This window comes from Pseudophryne corroboree, chromosome 5 (genome assembly GCF_028390025.1).
Source record: "Pseudophryne corroboree isolate aPseCor3 chromosome 5, aPseCor3.hap2, whole genome shotgun sequence".
In the NCBI taxonomy this organism is placed as follows: domain Eukaryota; kingdom Metazoa; phylum Chordata; class Amphibia; order Anura; family Myobatrachidae; genus Pseudophryne; species Pseudophryne corroboree.
Genome location: NC_086448.1, coordinates 141919858 through 141941803, shown reverse-complemented (window position 1 = coordinate 141941803; position 21946 = coordinate 141919858). Strand labels below are relative to the sequence as shown.

The 21946-nt window shown below is 49.3% G+C and overlaps 1 protein-coding gene across 1 annotated transcript in view; it reads right to left on the bottom strand.

The window, feature by feature from the left end:
- Positions 1-21946, bottom strand: part of LOC134929573 (ATP-dependent translocase ABCB1-like) — a 723752-nt gene that overhangs the window by 539825 nt on the left and 161981 nt on the right. The window contains exon 6 of the mRNA XM_063925164.1: positions 12641-12754. Within this exon, the coding sequence (XP_063781234.1) occupies positions 12641-12754 (114 nt within the window). The remainder of the gene's footprint in view (positions 1-12640; positions 12755-21946) is intronic.

Here is a 21946-nt window from a genome sequence, read left to right as displayed (position 1 = left end):
GTTTGTGTACATTGAGCCATCAAAAAACAAAGGTTTCACTATCTCACTCAAAAAGGTCTGTATTTCGGAATATTCCGTATTTCAGAAGGAGAGAGAAATGACTGCACAGGAATGGAAAGAGTTAAACATCCTGTGAGGGGTGGACCTAGCTGTGAGGAAAGTACAGCCTTTGGAAAAGGGGGAGGGTTAATATATATAGGGAATGCTAGGCCAGCTTGGTCTCTCTTGCTGCTGAATTGCCTGGGTGAGTGCTGCATAGCAGATTCTCCCCATTGTTTGGCCTGTTGTTCTATTTTAAATCAGTTAATACAAGCCACTTCCCTTTATATACATTATTGTGTGTCATGGCTGCATCCCGCCCTCGCTGTTCCGCTGGGACCCCAGCCCGTTACCGCTCATCAGGCGGCGGGTCTGGGCCCGAGGACGGGCTGGCTGGCCCTGTGGATGGCTTCTCGTCCTCTGGGGCCTGCGGAGGCGCGGGTAGGGATGGAGCGCGGCGGACCCGGTCTTCCTGGCCGCTGAGTGCCGGGCCGGTTTTGCCGGACGGGCGGCGGGGAGGGCAGGTGATGCAGGCAGGACGCCCGGAGGTGGACGGGCATCAGCCTGCACCTCCGGGTACAGCGGAAGCCTCAGTGCCGGGTGCCCACGGGTGCGCACATGCGCGCCGCGGTGGGTGGCCGTCGACGGAATCGTCCCCAGTCTCTTCCCCCCTCGTCGTGGCCGGGAAGCGGTGCCAGGCGAGGGGGGTTGAGCAGGCGGGCGGTGGCGGCCCGTCACGGGGTCTCGTCCTTCAGAGGCAGAAGACAGCACGGCCGGGGGCTTAGTGGTGGGGAGAGGCAGGCCGCACGCACGAGGCCGCTGGTCTCCCTGTCTCCCCAGCTCACTCCCTGGCAGCCGGAGTCCGGCGGGTAGCAGGGGACGGGGAGTAACAGGATGGGTGACAGAGGCAGCAGTGCTGCACATGACAGCAGGCAGTCACGCCGCGGTGCCCTCCCAGCGGGCGGAGGGAGCTCCGGCCTGCAGGGGGAGGGTGCATGCGGGGGATTTGATGGGGGGGAAAACGCTGACGCCTTAGGGCAGTCACAAGGGGAGAGAAGTGACTGGTGGGGGACCGGGCCGCTGGTAGGCGCTGCCGGTTCCCCACCGGATTAGTCTGGGCTCCGGTTGGCGCCTGTCGGGCGTCGGGCAGGAAGGCGCACGCAGACACCGGCAGGGGAACCCGCGGGGGACAGCGACGAGTTCTGGGGTGGTCAGGACCCCTCCGGAACACTGGCGTCGGCCCTGTCAACGGTGGTGGCGGCATGGGGGCCACTGGCCGCGGCCGCATCCCCGGGGGTAGCAAGGTGTTCCGGCTCGCATGCAATAGCAGGCGGGTCCGGTACACGGGCGGTGTCGGCGGCGCAACGGGTGGCTCGCACTTGCCGAGAGCTGGGGGTGGCTGCGGCACAGCTGGATCATCGTGCCGTGCTGGACGAAAAGGGGCGCGAAGCGGGGACGCCTGCGCCCCGGGGTGCTAGGCATGCGCCGTGATTGTTGTCTGGGTCCTTTGCTCTGTCTTCTTCTTCAGGTGATCGCGGAGAAGTGGAGATGGTGGGGACCGAGGACGAGGATATCGCATTTGCCACACCGGAGGATTCCATGTCCGAGCAGTTGACGGCATCAGGTGAGGTGGAGCAGTTGGGGTCGGCTCCAGCACGCGCTCTAATTCAAGTTCTCGCAGCTCGTCCTCTTCTTCTCTGTCGTCGCCAGCGTCCGAAGTCAGTAGTACGACTAGGGCGAAAAAGCACGCAACGAAATACGCCAAGAGGGTGGCGGGTCAGCAGGAGAGACGGAAGAGACGGAAGCGGCTTAGCGAGGACGCTCGCTGGGCCAAGAAGCGCCGCGACTTGCCTGGGGTAGTCCACTGCGATTACACTGCCGTGATGCGGGGACTGAGGGACAGCTGCCGTAGGAAAATCTGCAGGGGGGATTACGTTGATATGTTCGTCTTGACGAAGGACGCAAAAAAGTACTATAAGTCGGCGTCAGCGAAGAAGGGTATCGGGGCCGAGGCATTCCGTACCTTCGACAACTGGCTTGCCGGTTTTTGTGTCTTCGCGGCTTGTTACCTGGAAGATAGGCCGGACGAGCATATGAACGTCATTAGATATACCTTCATTTAATACACGATATGCAGCGAACATCGTCGGGCATCAAATGGCGGATGTATGACGAGAAATTCCGGGAAAAGCAGGACTGCTTGCAGGTGATAGACTTTGGTTGCAAGGACATGGAAGTCTGGCTCCAAGTCACCCGGGCTTCTCAACAGGCTAGGGAGCCCCGGATTCCGGGGGCGGACGGGCACCGCGCAGTGTCGTCTGCCCAAGGGACCGGCGCGGACGGCGGATCGGGTAAGACAGGTAGGTAGGCCGTCCGCGGAGGGGGGCAGGCCGTCGCAAAAGGGAAATGCTTCGCTTTTAACAATGCGTCCCGTTCCTTCGGCAAGCAGTGTCGGTTTCGACATTTGTGCTTGCAATGTGGCGGCTCCCACCCAGCCTCTACCTGCTTTAAAGGCAGTCGCCAGGGTGCCCGGGGTAAGCAAAATTACCCAAGACCTGGCACAAGCGGGAGCGCTCCGCAGAGCTCCAACGCCAGTTAATTTGGATACAATGGGCAAGTGGTTGGAGTCGTATCCACATAGGGTGGACACGCAGTTTTTGTTTTACGGTTTTCGTTTTGGTTTTCGCTTGCCTGTTGCGAGCAAGGTTTCAGTTCGGGCCCAACGGAATCTCCAGTCTGCTCGTGCCTTGCTGTCGGTTCTGCAGGTGAAAGTGGATAAGGAGGTTAGGCTGGGCAGGATGGAGGGACCGTTTATCTCACCCCCGGTGGATGACTTGGTCATCTCCCCAGTGGGGGTGGTCCCCAAGAAGACTCCAGGTGCTTTTAGGCTCATTCAGCATCTTTTTTACCCGTCGGGGTCGTCGTTCAACGACGCTATACCGCCGGCTCATTGCTCGGTGGTGTATCAGTCGTTTGACGAGGCGCTAGAGCTGGTCCGCAGTTACGGGCCTGGGTTTTCGGATTGGAGCTGAGTATTTCATCGACAAGTGTTTGCCGATGATATGTTCCGTTTCCTGCTCGTTTTTCGAACGGTTTAGCACATTCCTACATTGGTGCGTGGAGTCTTCGTCAGGGGGTCACGGGTTCGCCCATTACCTCGATGACTTCCTGTGTGTGGGTCCAACAAATTCACCACGGTGCGGCGACTTGCTGTTCAGCATCCGAGCTCTGTTTTTTCACTTCGGTGTTCCCGTGGCCGAGGATAAAACAGAGGGATCGGTCTCCTGTTTGTCATTTTTGGGGATAGAAATCGACACGGTGGCGGGATCGTGTTGACTGCCTCCGGACAAGGTGCGAAGCTCCGCGAGGCTATCTGCCGGTTCGAACGGTCGCGCAAAGTCACTCTGCGGCAGGCGCAGTCCTTGCTGGGCATTTTGAACTTTGCTTGTCGGGTAATCCCGATGGGCCGGGTTTTCTGCCGGATGCTGGAAAGGGCGACTGCGGAGTGTGCCAGACCACATCATTTCGTGCGCTTGTCCTCCGAGATTAAGAGGGATTTGGCTGTATGGGCCTCATTCCTGGAGGACTTCAACGGGGTGTGTATATGGCAGGCCCCAACAGTCGACAGCGCTGGGCTGCAGCTGTTTACCGATGCAGCGGGTTCCTCTGGGTTCGGTTGCTATCTGGAGGGATCTTGGTGCGCGGCCTCGTGGCCGGCGGAATGGCATCGCAAGGGTTTAACTAAGGACCTTTTGCTGCTGGAGCTTTTTCCCATTATGGTGGCGCTGGAGGTTTGGGGCGATCGGCTGGCGCATCGCAGCATCTTGTTTAGATGTGACAATCTGGGCGTGGTGCATGCGATAAATAACCAAAGGGCGAAGTCGCTGGTGGTCCTGAGGGGGGTGCTGGGGCAGTTGCTCTTGACATGCTTGCATAGGAATGTGTGGTTCCGCGCGCAGCATGTGCCTGGGCTGGAGAACGGAATTGCCGATGCATTGTCACGAGATCAGTGGGAGAGGTTTTGTTTGTTGGCACCCGAGGCCGATGAGCATGGTTTTCAATATCCCGGTTATATCTGGCAGGTGATCGGGCCGGACTGGAGGGTCTAGCGATGCGGTCAGTCGCTCCAAACACGCTCAAGGCTTGCGGACAAGCTTGGAGTGAGTGGGAGGAGTTTGTCCGAGGACGAAGTCAACATGGTAAGAGCGGGCATCGGATGATGCTTTCTTTTATTTGCCAGCTGTTTGTTACGGGTAGGTCCAGAGCGGTGGTGTCCCGGTACTTGACTGGTATTTCGTTCTTTAACAAAATCAAGGGTGTCCCTAACGTGACAAAGAGCGGGATTCTGCTTAAGGCGATGAAGGGATGGGCGCATGTGGCGCCGACGCCACCTGTTAGGAGGCGGCCCATTGATGCGGCCTTGCTTCCGGCTGTCATCATGGCGGTTGGCGGTATCGCGTCGTCCATTTTTGAGTCGCTGCTGTTCAGTTTGGCGTTCTCAATGGCTTATCACGGTGCCTTTCGGGTTTCGGAGCTGGTGGCGCCTTCTAAGCGAGCAGATTCGTGCATGCTTTTCGAGGACGTGGTGGTGGGTGAGAGGTTTTTGCTGTGCAGATTTCGGCACTCTAAGATGGACCAAGTAGGTAGAGGTCGATGGGTCACCTTGGTTCCGGCGCTCGAGGAGAGCATTTGCCCAGTGAGGTTGGCAGTTCAGTATGCGGCAGTACGGCCGATGGTCGGGGGTCGTGGTTGCTTCATTATGACTGTCTGCCAGTGACGGAATATCAGTTTCGTTGGATGCTGGGTCGCTGTCTGGCGAGCTTGGGCCTTCCACCCGCTACTTTCGGGACGCATTCCTTCCGCATCGGGGCCGCGACGTCGGCTGCGTCGGCAGGGTTTTCCGTCGCTGAAATCCAGGCAGTGGGGCGATGGAAGTCGTCAAGTTACAGACGATATATTCGCCCCGTTGCATGAGTTGTTTGCTTAAATGTGGTTTTGGTTATTTGTAGTTGTATAAGTCCTGTTGTACAGTTCACTACGTCCTTGTGTGTATCGGTTTGGTCTCCTCTGTTTATCCTACTCAGGGATTAGCTACTCGCCGCTGCTGGCAGCGGGGGTCTGGAGTTCTTTTGCGATTTTGTGCCTGACTTGACGGACTGAATTCTAATCTACAATTCGGCTGATCAGTTCTAGTCAAAGTCCCTCAGCAGGTTTTTACGCTTTCACCTCCAGCTAAGTTCTTACATGTTTTTCCCGTTCCCCCCCCCCCGTTTATTTTCTTATTTTAATTTGATTTTTCCCATTGTGTTTATGTTCTGCTTCAAATTGGCCGGAAGATTGTGCAGATCAGCTAGGCCGTGACTTCTGCAATAAACAAAATACAATTTTTCTTTTGGCAGATCCTTCAGGTTAATGCGTTTAATAAACACTGCTTTAGATACTTAGTAACCAATTTTTTACCCCTTTCCTTCTCTTCAGGTTGGGTAGAAGATGATTTGGCTATCTGGGTGGTTGGCCACTCTTGTGTATACTGGGCAGCCAGGTTTTTGGCATCGGAGGGGGCACAGATGTTTCCTAGGGCTCATGGCGTTCGCTGGCTTGGTTGGCGGGGGATGATGTGGAAAGATCTGAAGAGTAGATTAGTCAGGCCAGCGAGCATGGAGTCCCTAGGGTGCTGGTTGTCCATTTAGGTGGCAACGACCTGGGGAAGAGGACATCTTTGGAGCTGCGGTGAGCCATGATAAAGGATCTGGTAAGTGTAGGCGCAGCATGGACCAATTGTGTCTTGGTGTTCTCTATTATGGTGCCAAGGTTGAGTTGGTGACGAGTGGCGGATGGTCGCCCGATTGATGAGGCCAGGCAGAAGGTGAATGGCGCGGTGGCGAAGTGGGTGTTGTCCCACGGAGGCAAAGTGGTTTGCTACCCTAGGATTCGGTTCCGAGACAGTCACTTTTTTCAGCCTGATGGTGTGCATCTGTCCAATGAGGGGATGATGCTTTTCCTGGATGATCTGTTTCTAGTGTTGCAGGAGTTAGGTTGAGTTTATAGTGGCAGTGCGAAGACTCTGGGGAGGAGTCTTTTGCTGTTGGTGGAAAAGAACGGCAGGTTGTAGTTTGTCTTGTTAGCTGTAGTGATTTACAGTTTAGTGTGGTTTAGGTGCACTCACCTCCATCGACTTTTAGGGCTGCTCGACCACCCGTCCGGGGGCAGCGGCAGGCACCCATCAGGGTGGGTAGTCACCGTGGGGGTTGAGTTGGGCACCTATTACCGATTTTATAGTTTGTATTTAAATTAGGATAGTTTTGAATTTTAACGTTTTTAAGGTTAGCGTCAGTTCAATAGAGCCGTTCTTTTTTCTGCCACCATATGCCGGCTGAATCGGCATGTTAACAAAATGTTCAATTTACAGGTTTGCTACTGGTTAGGGTACAATAAATAGCTAGCAATTTTCTGCCAAATTCAAGTCTCTGTGTCATTATTTCTTGGTATTAGAGGTAATGAATGCTTTACTTTGAATGAATGGGTCCACAGAGTATCATTAGGAGGTTTATATTTGGATATGGGATACTCAACCTGTACAACACTGTCCCAGATGAGACGAAGATTAGCTTTGCAAGAGAGTTGACTGGGCAGTAGGCTGTTTAATGGCCCTCATTCCGAGTTGTTCGCTCGCAAGGCGAATGTAGCAGAGTTACACACGCTAAGCCTACGCCTACTGGGAGTGTATCTTAGCTTCTTAAATGTGCGACCGATGTATTCGCAATATTGCGATTACAAACGACTTAGCAGTTTCTGAGTAGCTTCAGACTTACTCTGCCTGTGCGATCAGTTCTGTGCTTTTCGTTCCTGGCTGACGTCACAAACACACCCAGCGTTCGCCCAGGCACTCCCACCGTTTCTCCGGCCACTCCTGCGTTTTTTCCGGAAACGGTAGCGTTTTCAGCCACACGCCCCTAAAACGCCGTGTTTCCGCCCAGTAACACCCATTTCCTGTCAATCACAATGCGAACGTCGGAGCGATGAAAAAGCCGTGAGTAAACTTACTTTCTTCATAGTAAAGTTACTTGGCGCAGTCGCAGTGCGAACATTGCGCATGCGCACTAAGCGGATTCTCTCTGCGATGCGATGAAAAACACCGAGCGAACAACTCGGAATGAGGGCCAATGTCTGAAGTTTAAAAGTCAATACTGCATTCAGCCACTATATGGTTCTTATATAATTAGTAATAAGTTTGATAGCCAGCATCCATTATAATACATGAAAGTGTAAGCCTCTGATTCTGAGCAATAGCTCAGCTGCCTGTCATGACACAGCAGAGTGGCTGGCAATCAGTAAAAGATTGTGTCAGCAATACTCCTAAACTATGAAGGTGAGGGGTGTAATGTACATATTTAGATTTCACCCTCAAGCTGATTATTCACTCGTTCTCCCGGCTAGCTGCTGCTGCCTGCAGCCACTCCCCTGACTCTATACTCTGGCACTTTGACAGGAGAGTGGCTGTCAGCTCTTTTATACTCGTGGCTCCCCTGTCACATGACCCCTCTGTCTCCTATCAGGAAACAGCTGTTTTCCCACCGAAAGCTCTGGTAGTTACGTCACAGAGGACGGGATGTACTAAAGGGAAAATTCAGTAAAACTACCGTTTTCGGGGGTTTTACTGCAATTTCATATGTACTAACCCCCGGCTGGCGGGATTTCGCCACTGAGGGTATCATTATCTTTAGATGGCGATACCCTATAGAAGCCTATGGGCTTCTTATGGCCGGCCGCCGCATCCCCTCGCCTCTGCCGCCCCACGCCATTAACGCATCCCGCCCAGACAGTGATTGACAGGTGGTGTTGGTGTGTGTGTGTGTGTGTGTGTGTGTGGGGGGGGGGGGGGGGGAGGTGGGGGGCACACAAGCACTTCTAGAGTTTTCTTATATACTCCTGGCTCCCCTGTCACATGACCCCTCTGTCTCCTATTGTCACATCCTGACTAAAATCATATCATTTGGTGATTTACCTCTGCCATCAGTCCTGTAACCTGCATGTTTTCTGCTGGCTGGGACAAACAGCTCACCAGTATCATGAGTTCTATGTGGGTTGAGCTCACTCTCTGCTAACGAGTGCATCTGTATTGATTAACCTTCTGTGTAAATTCAGAACTCAGCAAGACTCTGCATGGTGTGCCTGCATAGCAATTATTGAGGACTCTCATGCTGTCCTATACTTCCGTGCCAGCATCCACAAGTTTAGTGGTTACCAGATATACCTTCCTGTGCTCTCAGGATCTGTGGCCATTAATGCCTGTCTATGCACACACCACGCCGGAGTTTACACCAAAATCAGCTATGGACGTCGCCATGACAGTTCCTGGTCAGCTGAACTTCCAGGGTCCAATCCGGATTCAATTCTGCATCATGTGAGCCGCTCATCCACTCAGCTGTAAGCACTGGGTATAAGTTCCAGGTCTCAAGCACTAGCAAGCTGTCAGTGCTTTAGTGTCTCACAGCCTGGAGTGAGCACCAGTATCTCCTGCTGGTAATAGACTCACTGCAGGTTGCCATTTCCCGCACTGCCTGACTCCTTGATAATTTAAAGAGCCATCGCTGCCACTACATCCAGGCATCTCCAGATTCACTGGAAGCCCTCCAGTGATCCAGAGGGACTATCCTATATCCCTGGCAGCCTTAGAGACTTTGGACCTAATTCAGACGTGATCGCTCGCTTGCAGTTTTTGGCAGCGGTGCAATCAGATAGTTGCCGGCTACAGGGGAGTGTATTTTAGCTATGAAAGTGTGTGATCGCATGGGCAGTCGAGTGGTACAAAAACATCTTTTGCCGTTTTTGAGTAGCCCAGGACTTACTCAGCCGCTGCGATCACTTCAGCCTGTCCAGGACCGGAATTGACGTCAGACACCCGCCATGCAAATGCTTGGACACGCATGTGTTTTTTCAACCACTCCCTGAAAACGGTCAGTTGCCACCCACAAATGTCCTCTTCCTGTCAATCTCCTTGCGATCGGCTGTGCAAATGGATTCTTTGTAAAACCCATTGCTCAGCAACGATCCGCTTTGTACCCGAGCAACGCGCCTGTGCATATGTTTGTGCAGTTCTGACCTGATCGCAGTGCATCAAAAAACCTAGTGTGCGATCAGGTCTGAATTACCCCCCATGCTGGTTCTTGCCAGCTTCCAGTTGCACACCATAGTTTCTGGAAAACCTGCCACTGCTGATTACAACATTACAGTATCCATTGTGCAGAACCATCACATCACAGCTACTGGGAAACCAGCAGTGCTGACACTGCACTGTGCAGCATACAGAATCCCTTTTGCGCTACTTCAGTTGCCCAGCATCTGGAAACAAGCATTCCCGACATCCTCGGCTTCATCTACAAGTATTGCTGACATCCTCAGCTTTGGTTACAAGCATTGCCAATGTACTCGGCTTCATCTATAAGTATTGCTGACATTCTCAGCTTTGGTTACAAGCATTGCCGACGTCCTCGGCTTCATTTTTAAGTACTGCTGATGTCCTCAGCTTCATCCACAGTCATTGCTGGCATCCTCAGCTTCATCCACAGTCATTGCTGACATCCCCAGTTTCAGTTTCATCTACAAGTATTACTGACATCCTCAGTTTCGTCTACAAGTACTGCCGACATTCTCAGCTTCATCTACAGTTATTGCTGATGACCTCAAGCTTCCTCCACAGTCATTGCTGTTGTCCTTGGCCTCGTTGACGGATATCCCACTGGTTTTAGCCAGTGATCTGTGACTTTCCTGCATCGCTGATTCTCCATGCATTCTGTTAACTCACCAGTTCTCACGTGACTCCCCATTAGGTGACTACCCAGCTACCCATTGCACTGGTGGTTCCCAGTACTCATAGCTGGTCACCTTCCCTCATAGTGTATACTTCCTGACTGCCACGTCTGGATGAGCAGATCTTTCATTAGGCAAGCCTGATTCTGTCCACTGCACTCAAGACCGAACCAAGTGTCCAGTACTAATCCGGATTACAAACAATCTCAGCCGTGACACCTATCATGAAGCAGCTGTTTTCCCACTGAAAGCTCTGGCAGTTACCTCACAGACAGTGATAGACAGGTGGTGGTGGGGGTTGAGGGAGAAACACTTCTAGAGCTTTCTGTCAGCACTGGCAACCAATGTGTGAATGAATGCTTTTTAAACCTTAAGTACAGCATGTACGCTATACATATATCAATCAATAAGCAGATGATACTGTATATGCTCTTTTAGTTGTACATAAAGGAATCTTAGACTTTTTTCACCTCATATCAATGGTAGCCTTTTGTGATACCCTCAGGTCGAGAGTATTGCTGGATTCTATGGGGCTAAGTTCCCACCGGAGCAGACAATACGATGGAACTTAGCATATAATGCTTACAAACACTAATGGTACAATTTTAACACAGGATTATTTATTCTACTGGAATGCTTCAGTTAAACTTCCCCTGCTGCAAAGAATTGTAAGCGGTTATCTCATTAACTTGTATAACAGAACAATTACACTCAGAATACGGGTACAATTACTATTACAATCACAATAGATCAACCGTTGGGGCACCGTTTTACCTTAGCATATGTATATAGCTAGCTATATATAAAGTTACGCGTGCACGGCATAAGGTCTTTACGCAATACGATGAGTAAAAGTTAGAGTATATTGGAAACAGACGGTTTCACTTATCCAGAGAGCTTTGCAGTTTTTTCCTTTCCCTGCGAGCAATAAATGCACTACTTCAAGCTACGATTTTGACCAAGACTTCAGCTACTCCAAGGGGGTCATTCCGAGTTTATTGCTAGCTACTATCGTTCGCAGCAATCAGGCAAAAAAATGGCACTTCTGCGCATGCGTATGCGGCGCAATGCGCACGCTCGTCATACTATTACAATGAACAATGTAGTTTCACACAAGGTCTAGCGAAGCATTTCAGTCGCACTGCTGGCCGCAGAGTGATTGACAGGAAGAGGGCGTTTCTGGGTGTCAACTGACCATTTTCAGGGAGTGTTCGAAAAAAACACAGGCATACCAGGAAAAACACAGGCGTGGCTGGGCGAACGATCTGAAGTGATCGCAAGCGCTGAGTAGGTCTGGAGCTGCTCTGAAACTGCACAAAAATATTTTGTAGCCGCTCTGAGATCCTTTCATTTTGCACTTCTGCTAAGCTAAAATACACTCCCAGTGGGAGGCGGCATAGCGTTTGCACGGCTTCTAAAAACTGCTAACGAGCGAACTCGGAATGACCCCCCCAAATGTCTGCACTGCTCCAATCTACAGCGTCTCACTTCCCATGCAACACGGAGGTCTCCCTAACTGTGAATATCAGTCAGGTCCTCTGTAGATTAATTACACAGGTATTCTACTAAAGTAGCAATAGATGCTGCGTATGGGGAATTAGTGCTGGCCTGGACCTGGCTGTGCAATCTACTGCTGGTCCTTCCAATACACTGCTATGCTGTCCTGTAGGAGAGGGCTGCTAAGGCTTCACCCTAATTTCTATAATCCTCTGTTAAAATCAGCTGCTGGATGCCTGTCAAGCAGGAGGCAGGGTCTTGCCGAGATTGGTGTGCCTTCTCACCTTTGATGGACGTGAGGATCCACCCCAGTGCTGCGTCACCACTCCCCCAGGATAGTCTCCCAGGCAATGTGTCCTTCAGCTAGGAGTTCTCTGCTCCTGCCCAGCTCCTCCTTGTCCCCGCCTAGCTCCGTCTTGTCTCCGCCTCCGGTAATCAGCCGCCTGGAGGTATAGAGATGCTCTGGCCGCAGCGTAGATCACCAGACTCCGTCCCAATCCACCTTTCTCAGGCGCCACTCCGGGTAACCTCACAAGATGGCTCTCGCCGCTCCTCTTCTCCCAACGGCTCTCTCTCGCCGCATGAGCTTTACTCCTGCTAGTCGCATGCCCCTCATTGGAGCCAATGCACAGGTGACGGTTCCCGGACCCCACACGCTGGACGTGCAGCTGCCTCGCCACTGCCACTAATGTACAGTTTATACAGTATGCATATCAGGCAGCACTCTACCCATTTAAGATAAGGAAAAAAACCTTAATACTTGCTTTTACTGTTGTTTTATATAATTCATTTAAGTGCTTTTTAGTTCAGTTGTATTTTTATTGTTGTCCCATTTTTTTTAAATGTTTCTTTTCTGCTCAATTGTACGTTAATAAATACTATTTATTGTATAGAACTGGCAATTTTACACTTATTGCACTGACACCGTGGTCGCTATATATCCCTCATCCCCCTCCCCCTTTTTTCATATATATATATATATATATATATATATATATAAATTCTGTTTACACTTTGACAGTCGTTTATGTATTTCCTCTGCCTGCCTCCCTTCTGGGCAGCACGGGGGTCCATATTTGTGGCCACATGGCACAATTGTTGCCTTTGCAGGGTTATCACACTTCCCGCTCATACATTACTGTTACTGTATACTTTATTTAGGAATGATACCTATGTTAACCCCATTTTAGGGTTGCATTTCCTCTTTTCCTCCCTTCATTACTCATGGTTACAACAGCATTAAATACAACAGTCACCCTGTTTTTCCCTCTTCAAGTACTTTAACGGCTTTTACCTTGTTTATGATTTTGTATAGCTCAAAGGCTGCTGTGCGTGCACTTCTAATACTTTCTAAATTTGGAGTTACCAGTCCAAGTGAATATGTGCCCAACATCACTGAATAAATGATCTTGTGAGAAAAAAACAAAACAAAGGGCATTGAATGTCACAGGTGTGTAAAAAACAAATGCAAAATCAGTGTTAATAAAAAAAAACATATCATTTTCATTCCCTATGACGTTTTAACAATGTGCGAAGGCAGGCATGCCGCGAGTGAGCAGTAATTACACAGGCCTGGGCTGTATTAAGGGACCTGTCAGTGTTACCGGTCAGTTGTACAGGAGGAAGAATACCCCATTCTCAGGGACATGACTAGTAGTTGTTATTTGTAATTTTATAGAATGCTGTGGTGATGTCCCAGGATTTGGCCATGCCTCCCCATCACCCAGGGGGTTCATTGTTATCTATGGCTAGGGTGCAGAGTGTGCAGTGCAGGAACAGCCATACGTCCAACTTTTATAACCCTTTCAGGGAGAATTTCAGAGATGGCAACCTTGTACATTTTGTGTGGGGAAGAGTGCCGCAAATGTATTATTGTAACTCCGACCCCCCACTGGTTGAAGCCACGATTACAAATATTTTACAGCGGGAGTGGGGCTATGTGCCATTGAGGCCCTCTCCCTGCTTTTCCAAGCCATGATTCACATCATTTTGCAGTGGGAGGCAGGGTTGCAATGACACAATCCAAAGCAAATCACATCAGTCAACCTTTTGGTCTCCCATTTCACATAGAAAGTAGGCTGCAGAGGGAGACTTTGGCCAACTTTGTCAAAAGTACTGGATAGCCCTGCGGGAGAGCTGGCGAGTATGGGGGTGGTGGTGGTGGTGGTGAGGGGGTCCATGCCGGTCACCCTGCGACCAGCATCTGCAGTATGCAAGAAGTAGTAGTATTTAATATGAAAAGAACCAGGAGGAGAAAGGAGTTTATTAGAATTGCTGTCAAGACTCCAGTACCATACCGCGTCAACGCAGCTATTAGTCCACCTTGACACTCTCAGAGTTCTCCTCTCCACCAGGACTTCATACTTAATTTTAGAGTAGTGCACCAGACACTTTTCGGGATGTATGTTTTGGATCTGGATCTCCTTTCGTGTTTTGGATCTGCATTGGTTTTGCCAAAACCACCCTTTCGGGTTTTGGTTTTGGATCTGGATTTTTCTTTTTCTTTTTTTAAATCAAAACAGCTAAATAACAGAATTTGGGGGTGTTTTTGCTCCTACCATATTATTAACCTCAATAACATTCATTTCCAGTCACTTTTGACCACCTCACTGCAGCAGCAGCGATCGCAGTCTGAAATACTTTGTGGAGTGCGCACAAGCAAGCAGCTCGACTGCGCGTGCTCACCCCAGGAGCCCAGTGAGATGCTATCAGCATCTCACTGGCTGCACTAGCCTCTACCTGATTGACAGACAGAGGCGGTCATGGGGTGGGACGGGGCATGTCAATGGCATTAGAACGCCATTGGCTGGTTATGGTCGAGGCAATGGCGGCATGCCTGGACCATTGGGGGGGACGAGCTGGGGGGCTGTGAGACATCACACACAGCCGCTGTGACCCAGAATGCGGTGGTAGGTAGTTAATCACCATGGCACAGGTAGGGAGCTACTCGCCAAGTACAAAAGAATTGCACAATGGAAGGGGGGCAGGGCCTGACGTGAGGCAGACTATCCCTGTGCTGGGCATCCCCCCATGTCAGAATAAATGATCGGAGATGTTTATCACATCTACAATCTACTCTAAATTTCCCCCCATTGTTCAGGCCAAAGCCTGGCTGGCTAAACTAAGCAACAGAGCAGCGGCACAAACACACGGCAGTTATTTCTGTTTAAAAATGTTTTACAAATTAGTACTTTATTAGCAATAACCAATCAAAGCAACTCACAAGTACTATCAATAGATAACAACCCAACACAGGTATTTCCTGAGTAAAACCCGAAACCATATGTAACATAGCAACAACAGACATTGATGCCCCCTACACAAGTGCACCTGCCCCCAGCACATGCCTATTCTCAGTGCCCAGTCTGTACTGTACCTCTCTCCTGGGGGCCCTGGGTCACTGATAACTGGAACTTTGTGCCCTTATAAAGCCCAAATCAATCAGCCATTTTGTCCCTAAAATCTCACCAATCACAAAAAACATTATTCTGTACCTGCATAGTACAGTGAGGAATACTTTGGAACACACAGTTAAATATTGACCAGGTTACAGTGCTGGTCGAATACAGTCTCGGTCAAACACAGTGCGGGTTAGAGTGCAGGTTGGATGATAGAAAGTGGGTCAGGTACAGTGCAGGTGGGTAAAGGGCAGGTTGGATACAGTGTAGGTAGAATTTATTGCGGGTTTGTATATAGTGTATACAGTGCGGGTCGGATACAGTGTGGTTAGGATACAGTGAAGGTTACAGTGCGGGTTGGATACAGTGTGGGTTGGATACAGTGTAGGTCGGAGTGCAGTTAGGATTTAGTACACGTTGGCTACAGTGCAAGGTTGGATACAGTGCGAGATACAGTGTAAGTCGGATACAATGAGGGATACAGTTCATGTCAGAGTGCGGGTTGAATGCAGTGTGGGTTAGATACTGTGTAGGCTACAGTGCAGGTTGGATACAGTGCGTGTCACATACAGCAAGGGTTGGCTACAGTGCAGGGTCAGATACAGTGCACATCAGATACAGTGCGAGATACAGTGCAGGTAAGATACAGTACAGGTCACTGAGTTGTATATATTGTGGGTCAAATATAGCGTGGGCCGGATAAAGTGCAGGTTACAGTGCGGGTCAAATACAGTGTGGCTCGGATACAGTGTGGGTTGGATATAGTGCAGGTCAAATACAGTGTGGGTTGGAATATAGCGGCAAATTCAGAAAGGATTGCAAAAATTACGAATTAGGAAAAATTGCAAGCAAATGCAAAATTGCGAAAGCATGTCCAAACGGAAACACTGCAACACTAATTTAATTTAACAAAAAGAAGGTGGCCTTGTGAAATGTGCAAATATTGTGAAAACCATCCTAATAACAATTTTTGCATAAATATTACAAATGTATGCAATTTTTGCGTACATGGGGGGTAATTACAAGTTGATCGCAGCAGGATTTTTGATAGAAACTGGGCAAAACCATGTGCACTGCAGGGGAGGCAGATTTAACATGTGCAGAAAGAGTTAGATTTGGGTGGGTTATTTTATTTCTGTGCAGGGTAAATACTGGCTGCTTTATTTTTACACTGAAAATTAGTGTTCGCTCTAGGAGTGAAATGGGGCAGGGCGCCGGACTCAGGGGGGCACATGTGCGCTCGCGGCTTTGCCGCACGTGCGTCCAAAATGGGGGCACAGCCACGCAAATTAGGGGGCGTGGCCACGCCTCCATCATTTTAAGGGGGCGGTGCGGCCCACAGACGCTACTATAGAGAGCGTCTGTGGCCGGCGACGTCACTGTTGGGGGCGTGCCCAGCACCTCCGTCGGTGCTGGGCTTCCCCCAGCCCTCTCCCAATGCGTAAATGGATGCCGCGCGCATGCGCACGGCATCTATACACGCCGGGAGGGCAGGGAGCGGGCGGCTGTTCTAGCAGGGAGCCGCAAAAGGGGCAGGGCGGGTTTTGCCTGTTAAAAAATGGGCAGGGCGCGGCCCCCTGCTAAAACAGCCTAGAGTGAACACTACAAAATAGATTACAGATTAAAAACACCACACCCAAATCTATCTCTCTCTGCACATGTTATATCTGCCTCCCCTGCAGTACACATGGTTTTGCCCAGTTGCTATCAAAAATCCTGCTGTGATCAACTTGGAATTACCTCCATGTTTCTGATGTTGCATTTTTTGCTAACAACAGTGTTTTTCCCTTAAAAATTGCACAGCCTACTTTCCTGCACCCAAATTAAAGAAACTACTCAACAATTGTAAATCAATTCAATCATCACTTAATTGGTCAGATGATCTTGTGGTAATTTAGCAATTATTATCTTAAATACATCGTAGTGTTTCTCTTCAAACATTGACTAATGCCGCTTAACACTTCCAGCGAATATTCGAGGGCCACACACAAAATATATTGTATATACAATATCTATCACAAAAATGCTGTAAGCTTTATATAAAAATTTTTATTATACAAAGCAAACAGAATAAGAAAATGAACACTGATACAATATAGAAAGCAGTAAATGTCTAGGTAGGAGTACAAGGAACAGAAATGGAGGAAGAGGAGGAGAAGACAGAAAGAAGACAGAAAACAAGAGAGAAAAAAATAACAAACACTCAAGCCTTCGTACAACCAAATGGAGTGTCCGTTTAAAAAAAAAAAAAGACTAACAATCAAAAGTGGAATTAACAGTTACATAAAAGAGTCAGTGAGATGATTGAAACCTCTGATGCGGATTAACCAGAGAACTGAAGTCAGGCATAATTTCTGTTGTTGCAATCCGGAGCACAGCTGCAAGGTGCTCATCATTCATGGAAGATCCGTGTTTTGACTTGTTAAATTTCATCACAGAAAATGCCTGCTCACATATGTAGGTTGAACCAAATAGCACAAGCATCTTCCACACATGAGCCTTGATCTTTGGAAAGTTTTGACCATTGAGAGAGGCATAAAACCGTGGAAGAGGTTCTGATTTGAATTGCTCTTTAAGCAAAGGATCACACTGCAGGTCAATAAGGTCAAGTTGAAGATCACAAGGAGCATTGTCGACATCAAATGTGAAAGGTGAGGAGACCAAAGATAAATATTTTTCTATTGTTTTGAAATCATTGACTCTCCATGAAAACTCCCCATGTAAATCGAGTACTGATGATGCATATTTTTCCAGATTTTCATCTGAAACAGCAACTTTCTGCAAAGTACAGAAATGAGTGAACTGCTTGTTCCCTAAATGATGGGAGAAAAGCAGCAATTTGGTCATAAATGACTTCACACTGAAATGCAGATCATGAACAAAAAGCCCCTCCCCTTGCAGTCTTATAGGCCCTACACACTGGCCGATATTATGAAAGATATGAACGATCTCGTTCATAAATGAACGAGAACTTGTTCATATCTTTCAGTGTGGAGACTTAAGCGATGAGCGATGCGCGTCCCCGCGCTCGTTCATCGCTGGTCTCCCGTCGGCTGTGCATGCAGGCCAATATGGACGATCTCGTCCATATTTGCCTGCACTTCTATGCAGCCGCGTGACGGGGGGAGTGAAGAAACTTCACTCTCCCCGTCACTGCCCCCCCGCCGCCGGGTCGCTCGTCGGCCGTATCCGCCGTCGGGCAGCTCGGCAGCGGGTCGGCCAGTGAGTAGGGCCCTTTAGATTTAATTCATTCATGTGGCCCATAACATCAACAGCAAATGCAAAATCAGATAGCCAATCCTTATTTTTCAGCTGGGGGAAACTGGGTTATTTTCCTTTCATGTTTAGAAACACCCCAATCTGCTCTCTCAGCTCCCACCAGTGACGTGCGGTGGGGTGAGGCAGATGAGGCAGAACCTTTCCTGTCATACTAATGTTTGTGCCAGAGTTTTGACTGTATAAAGTATATGAGAAATACAAAGAATATGTTAGTAATATCTTCTTTGTATTATTCTTTTTATTTTTATAGTCAAAACTCTGGAGTAAAAAGTCTATGGCAGGTGAGGCAGTGCCTCACCTCTCTATCTTTTCTGCACCTCTCTGATCAAAACTCACCAAATTCCCAGGAGTTCATACTGCTGCACCTGTGTATAATGCCCAGATGTACCCTTTGGCTCATATATTGTGTGTAAATCTGGCGCTGGTAAAAGCCAGTGCCTCCTGAGAAATTTACCTCACCGCACATCCCTGGCTCCCACACTCTTTTCAAAACATTCCCCTAGCTAAGCCATCTCACATTGGTATGATACAGGATATCTGTGTGCTCAACTTCAGTGTCCTCTAGCAGAGCTACAAATTCTCTGTGAGTTAATCCTCTTGCGTGAATGTAGTTGACCACTTTTGTAACTGTGTCCACAATGTTGCCTAATTTTAAAACACTTTTACAAAGGATCTCTTGATGTATGATGCAATGTAGAAAATAGGATTTTAATAACTACCGGTAAATACTTTTCTCCTAGTCCGTAGAGGATGATGGGGTCCATTTCAGTACCATGGGGTATAGACGGTTCCGCAGGAGCCATGGGCAATTTAAGACTCTTCAAGGGTATGAACTGGCTCCTCCTCCAGACCCCAGTATAGGAACTGTGCCCAGGGAGACGGGCATTTTGAGGAAAGGATTTACTTACCTATGTTGACACGACATTCGGTCTACTTGTCCAAGTAGAATCCACGGGGTGTACCTGAAAATAAAATTATACTCACCTAAATCCTGTGTCCAGTGATATTTGTAATCCACGTACTTGGCAAAATAAAAAAAACGAATTTACCCGATCCACACGGACTGAAAGGGGTCCCATGTTTACACATGGGACCCATTTCCCCCGAATGCTGACACCCCCTGTGACTCCTGTCACAGAGAGACCCTTCAGCCCCTTGATTGAAGGGGTCCACACTCCCCCCGGCCCGTGGTGACTAGTTGGGTATTTAATGCCACGGCCGCAGGCGCGGGATAAAAGTTTTCCCCGGCTGTGGCATTATCTGTCCAGCTAGTGGAGCCCGGTGCTGGTACAAAAAATACGGGAGACCCCTACGTCTTTTGTCCCCCGTATTTTTTGCACCAGGACCAGGCGCAGAGCCCGGTGCTGGTTGTTAAAATACGGGGATCCCATGTAATTTTTCCCCCCGTATTTTTGCAACCAGGACCGGCTCAAAGAGCCCGAGGCTGGTTATGCTTAGGAGGGGGGACCCCCATGCAATTTTTTTTCGGGTTTTTTACCTTTTTTGTACCGTCTGAAAAGTCGATTCAAAATCCGTCGATTGGTCCGTTTTTCAACAGCGGGACTGTCAAATCCGTTTTTTATTGAATATGTCGATTTCGGGCACCCGCCGGCCGGAATTTGACGGTCGAATTGTGTTGAATTTAAAAACGGGCGAAAAAGTGCCGCAATTCGCCCGGAATTGCATATACCCCTATGTTTGATAACTATGCACATTTCACGAGAAAAACATTATGCAAGCATTGGCCTATCCTGAAATCAGATCAGGGGTTACCCTTTACCTGTATGGACCCTCCGATGATGGCATATAAGAGAGGACCGAATCTAAGACAAATGTTGATGAGACCGACCTTGGTTCCCGAGGTTAAATTGAATTTCTCTTACGTCCTAGAGGATGCTGGGGACTCCGTAAGAACCATGGGGTATAGACGGGCTCCGCAGGAGACATGGGCACTATAAAGAACTTTAGAATGGGTGTGCACTGGCTCCTCCCTCTATGCCCCTCCTCCAGACCCCAGTTAGATCCTGTGCCTAGAGGAGACTGGGTGCACTGCAGGGGAGCTCTCCTGAGTTTCTCTGAAAAATAATTTTGTTAGGTTTTTTATTTTCAGGGAGCACTGCTGGCAACAGGCTCCCTGCATCGTGGGACTGAGGAGAGAGAAGCAGACCTACTTAAATGATAGGCTCTGCTTCTTAGGCTACTGGACACCATTAGCTCCTGAGGGTCGTAACGCAGGTCTCACCCTCGCCGTTCGTCCCGGAGCCGCGCCACCGTCCTACTCACAGAGCCGGAAGATAGAAGCCGGGAGTATAAGAAGAAAAAAGACTTCATAGGCGGCTGAAGACTTCAGATCTTCTCTGATGTAACCGCTGCGCGCCATTTCTCCCACACACAACACACACAGCGGGCACTGAAGGGTGCAGAGTGCAGGAAGGAGCCCTGGGCAGCAATTATAACCTCTTGGGACTGGCTAATAATATATATAGAGGCTGCGGAGGCACTATATTATAGAATCCCCCGCCAGTATAGAAAATTTGAGCAGGACCGAAGCCCGCCACTGAGGGGGTGGAGCTTTATCCTCCAGCACTAACCAGCACCATTTTCTCCACAGCACACTGCAGAGAAGCTGGCTCCCCCGACTCTCCCCTGCTGAACACGGTGACAGAGGGCAAAAAGGGCGGGGCACTTTTTATTGCTGAGTGTATAATTATATATTTATAGAAAAAATGCGCTGTTTTGTCTGGGAATTTGGTTTCCAGTGTCATTTGGTGCTGGGTGTGTGCTGGCATACTCTCTCTCTTTCTCTCCAAAGGGCCTTTTTGGGGAACTGTCTCCATATAGATATATCCCTGAGTGTGTGGGGGTGTCGGTACGTGTGTGTCGGCATGTCTGAGGCGGAAGGCTCATCTAAGGAGGAGGTGGAGCAGATGATTGTGGTGTCTCCGTCGGCAACGCCGACACATGATTGGATGGATATGTTGAATGTTTTAAATGCAAATGTATCTTTATTACATCAGAGGTTGGACAAACCAGAGTCCAGGGATAGAGCAGGGAGTCAATCCATGGCTTTGGCTGTGTCACAGGGCCCTTCAGGGTCTCAGAAACGTCCCCTGTCCCAAGTAGCAGACACTGATACCGACACGGATTCAGATTCCAGTGTCGACTACGATGATGCGAGGTTACACCCAAGGTTGGCCAAAAGTATTCATTATATGATTATTACAATAAAGGATATGTTACATATCACTGATGACCCCTCTGTCCCTGACAAGAGGGTACACATGTTTAAGGAAAAGAAACCTGAGGTAGCCTTTCCCCCATCTCATGAGCTGAACGCGTTATTTGAAAAGTCTTGGGAAACTCCAGAAAAGAAACTGCAGATTCCCAAAAGAATTCTTATGGTGTATCCTTTCCCTGCGCAGGACAGGTTACGGTGGGAATCCTCCCCCAGGGTGGACAAGGCGTTAATGTGCTTGTCCTAAAAGGTGGCGCTGCCGTCACCAGAAACGGCCGCCCTCAAGGATCCTCCTGATCGCAGACAGGAAACTACCTTAAAATCTATTTATACACATACGGGGGCCTTGCTCAGACCGGCAATAGCGTCGGCTTGGGTTTGTAGCGCTGTTGCGGCTTGGACGGATACCTTGTCGGCTGACATTGATACCCTGGATAGGGATACCATTTTATTGACCTTAGGTCCCATTAAAGACGCAGTCTTATATATGAGAGACGCTCATAGAGACATTGGTCTGCTAGGTTCGAGAGCCAACGTCATGGCGATTTCTGCTAGGCGAGCCCTGTGGACCCACCAATGGTCGGGTGATGCTGACTCAAAGAAGCATATGGAAGTTTTGTCTTACAAAGGTGAGGATTTATTTGGGGAAGGTCTCGCGGACCTGCTTTCCACAGCTACCGCGGGCAAA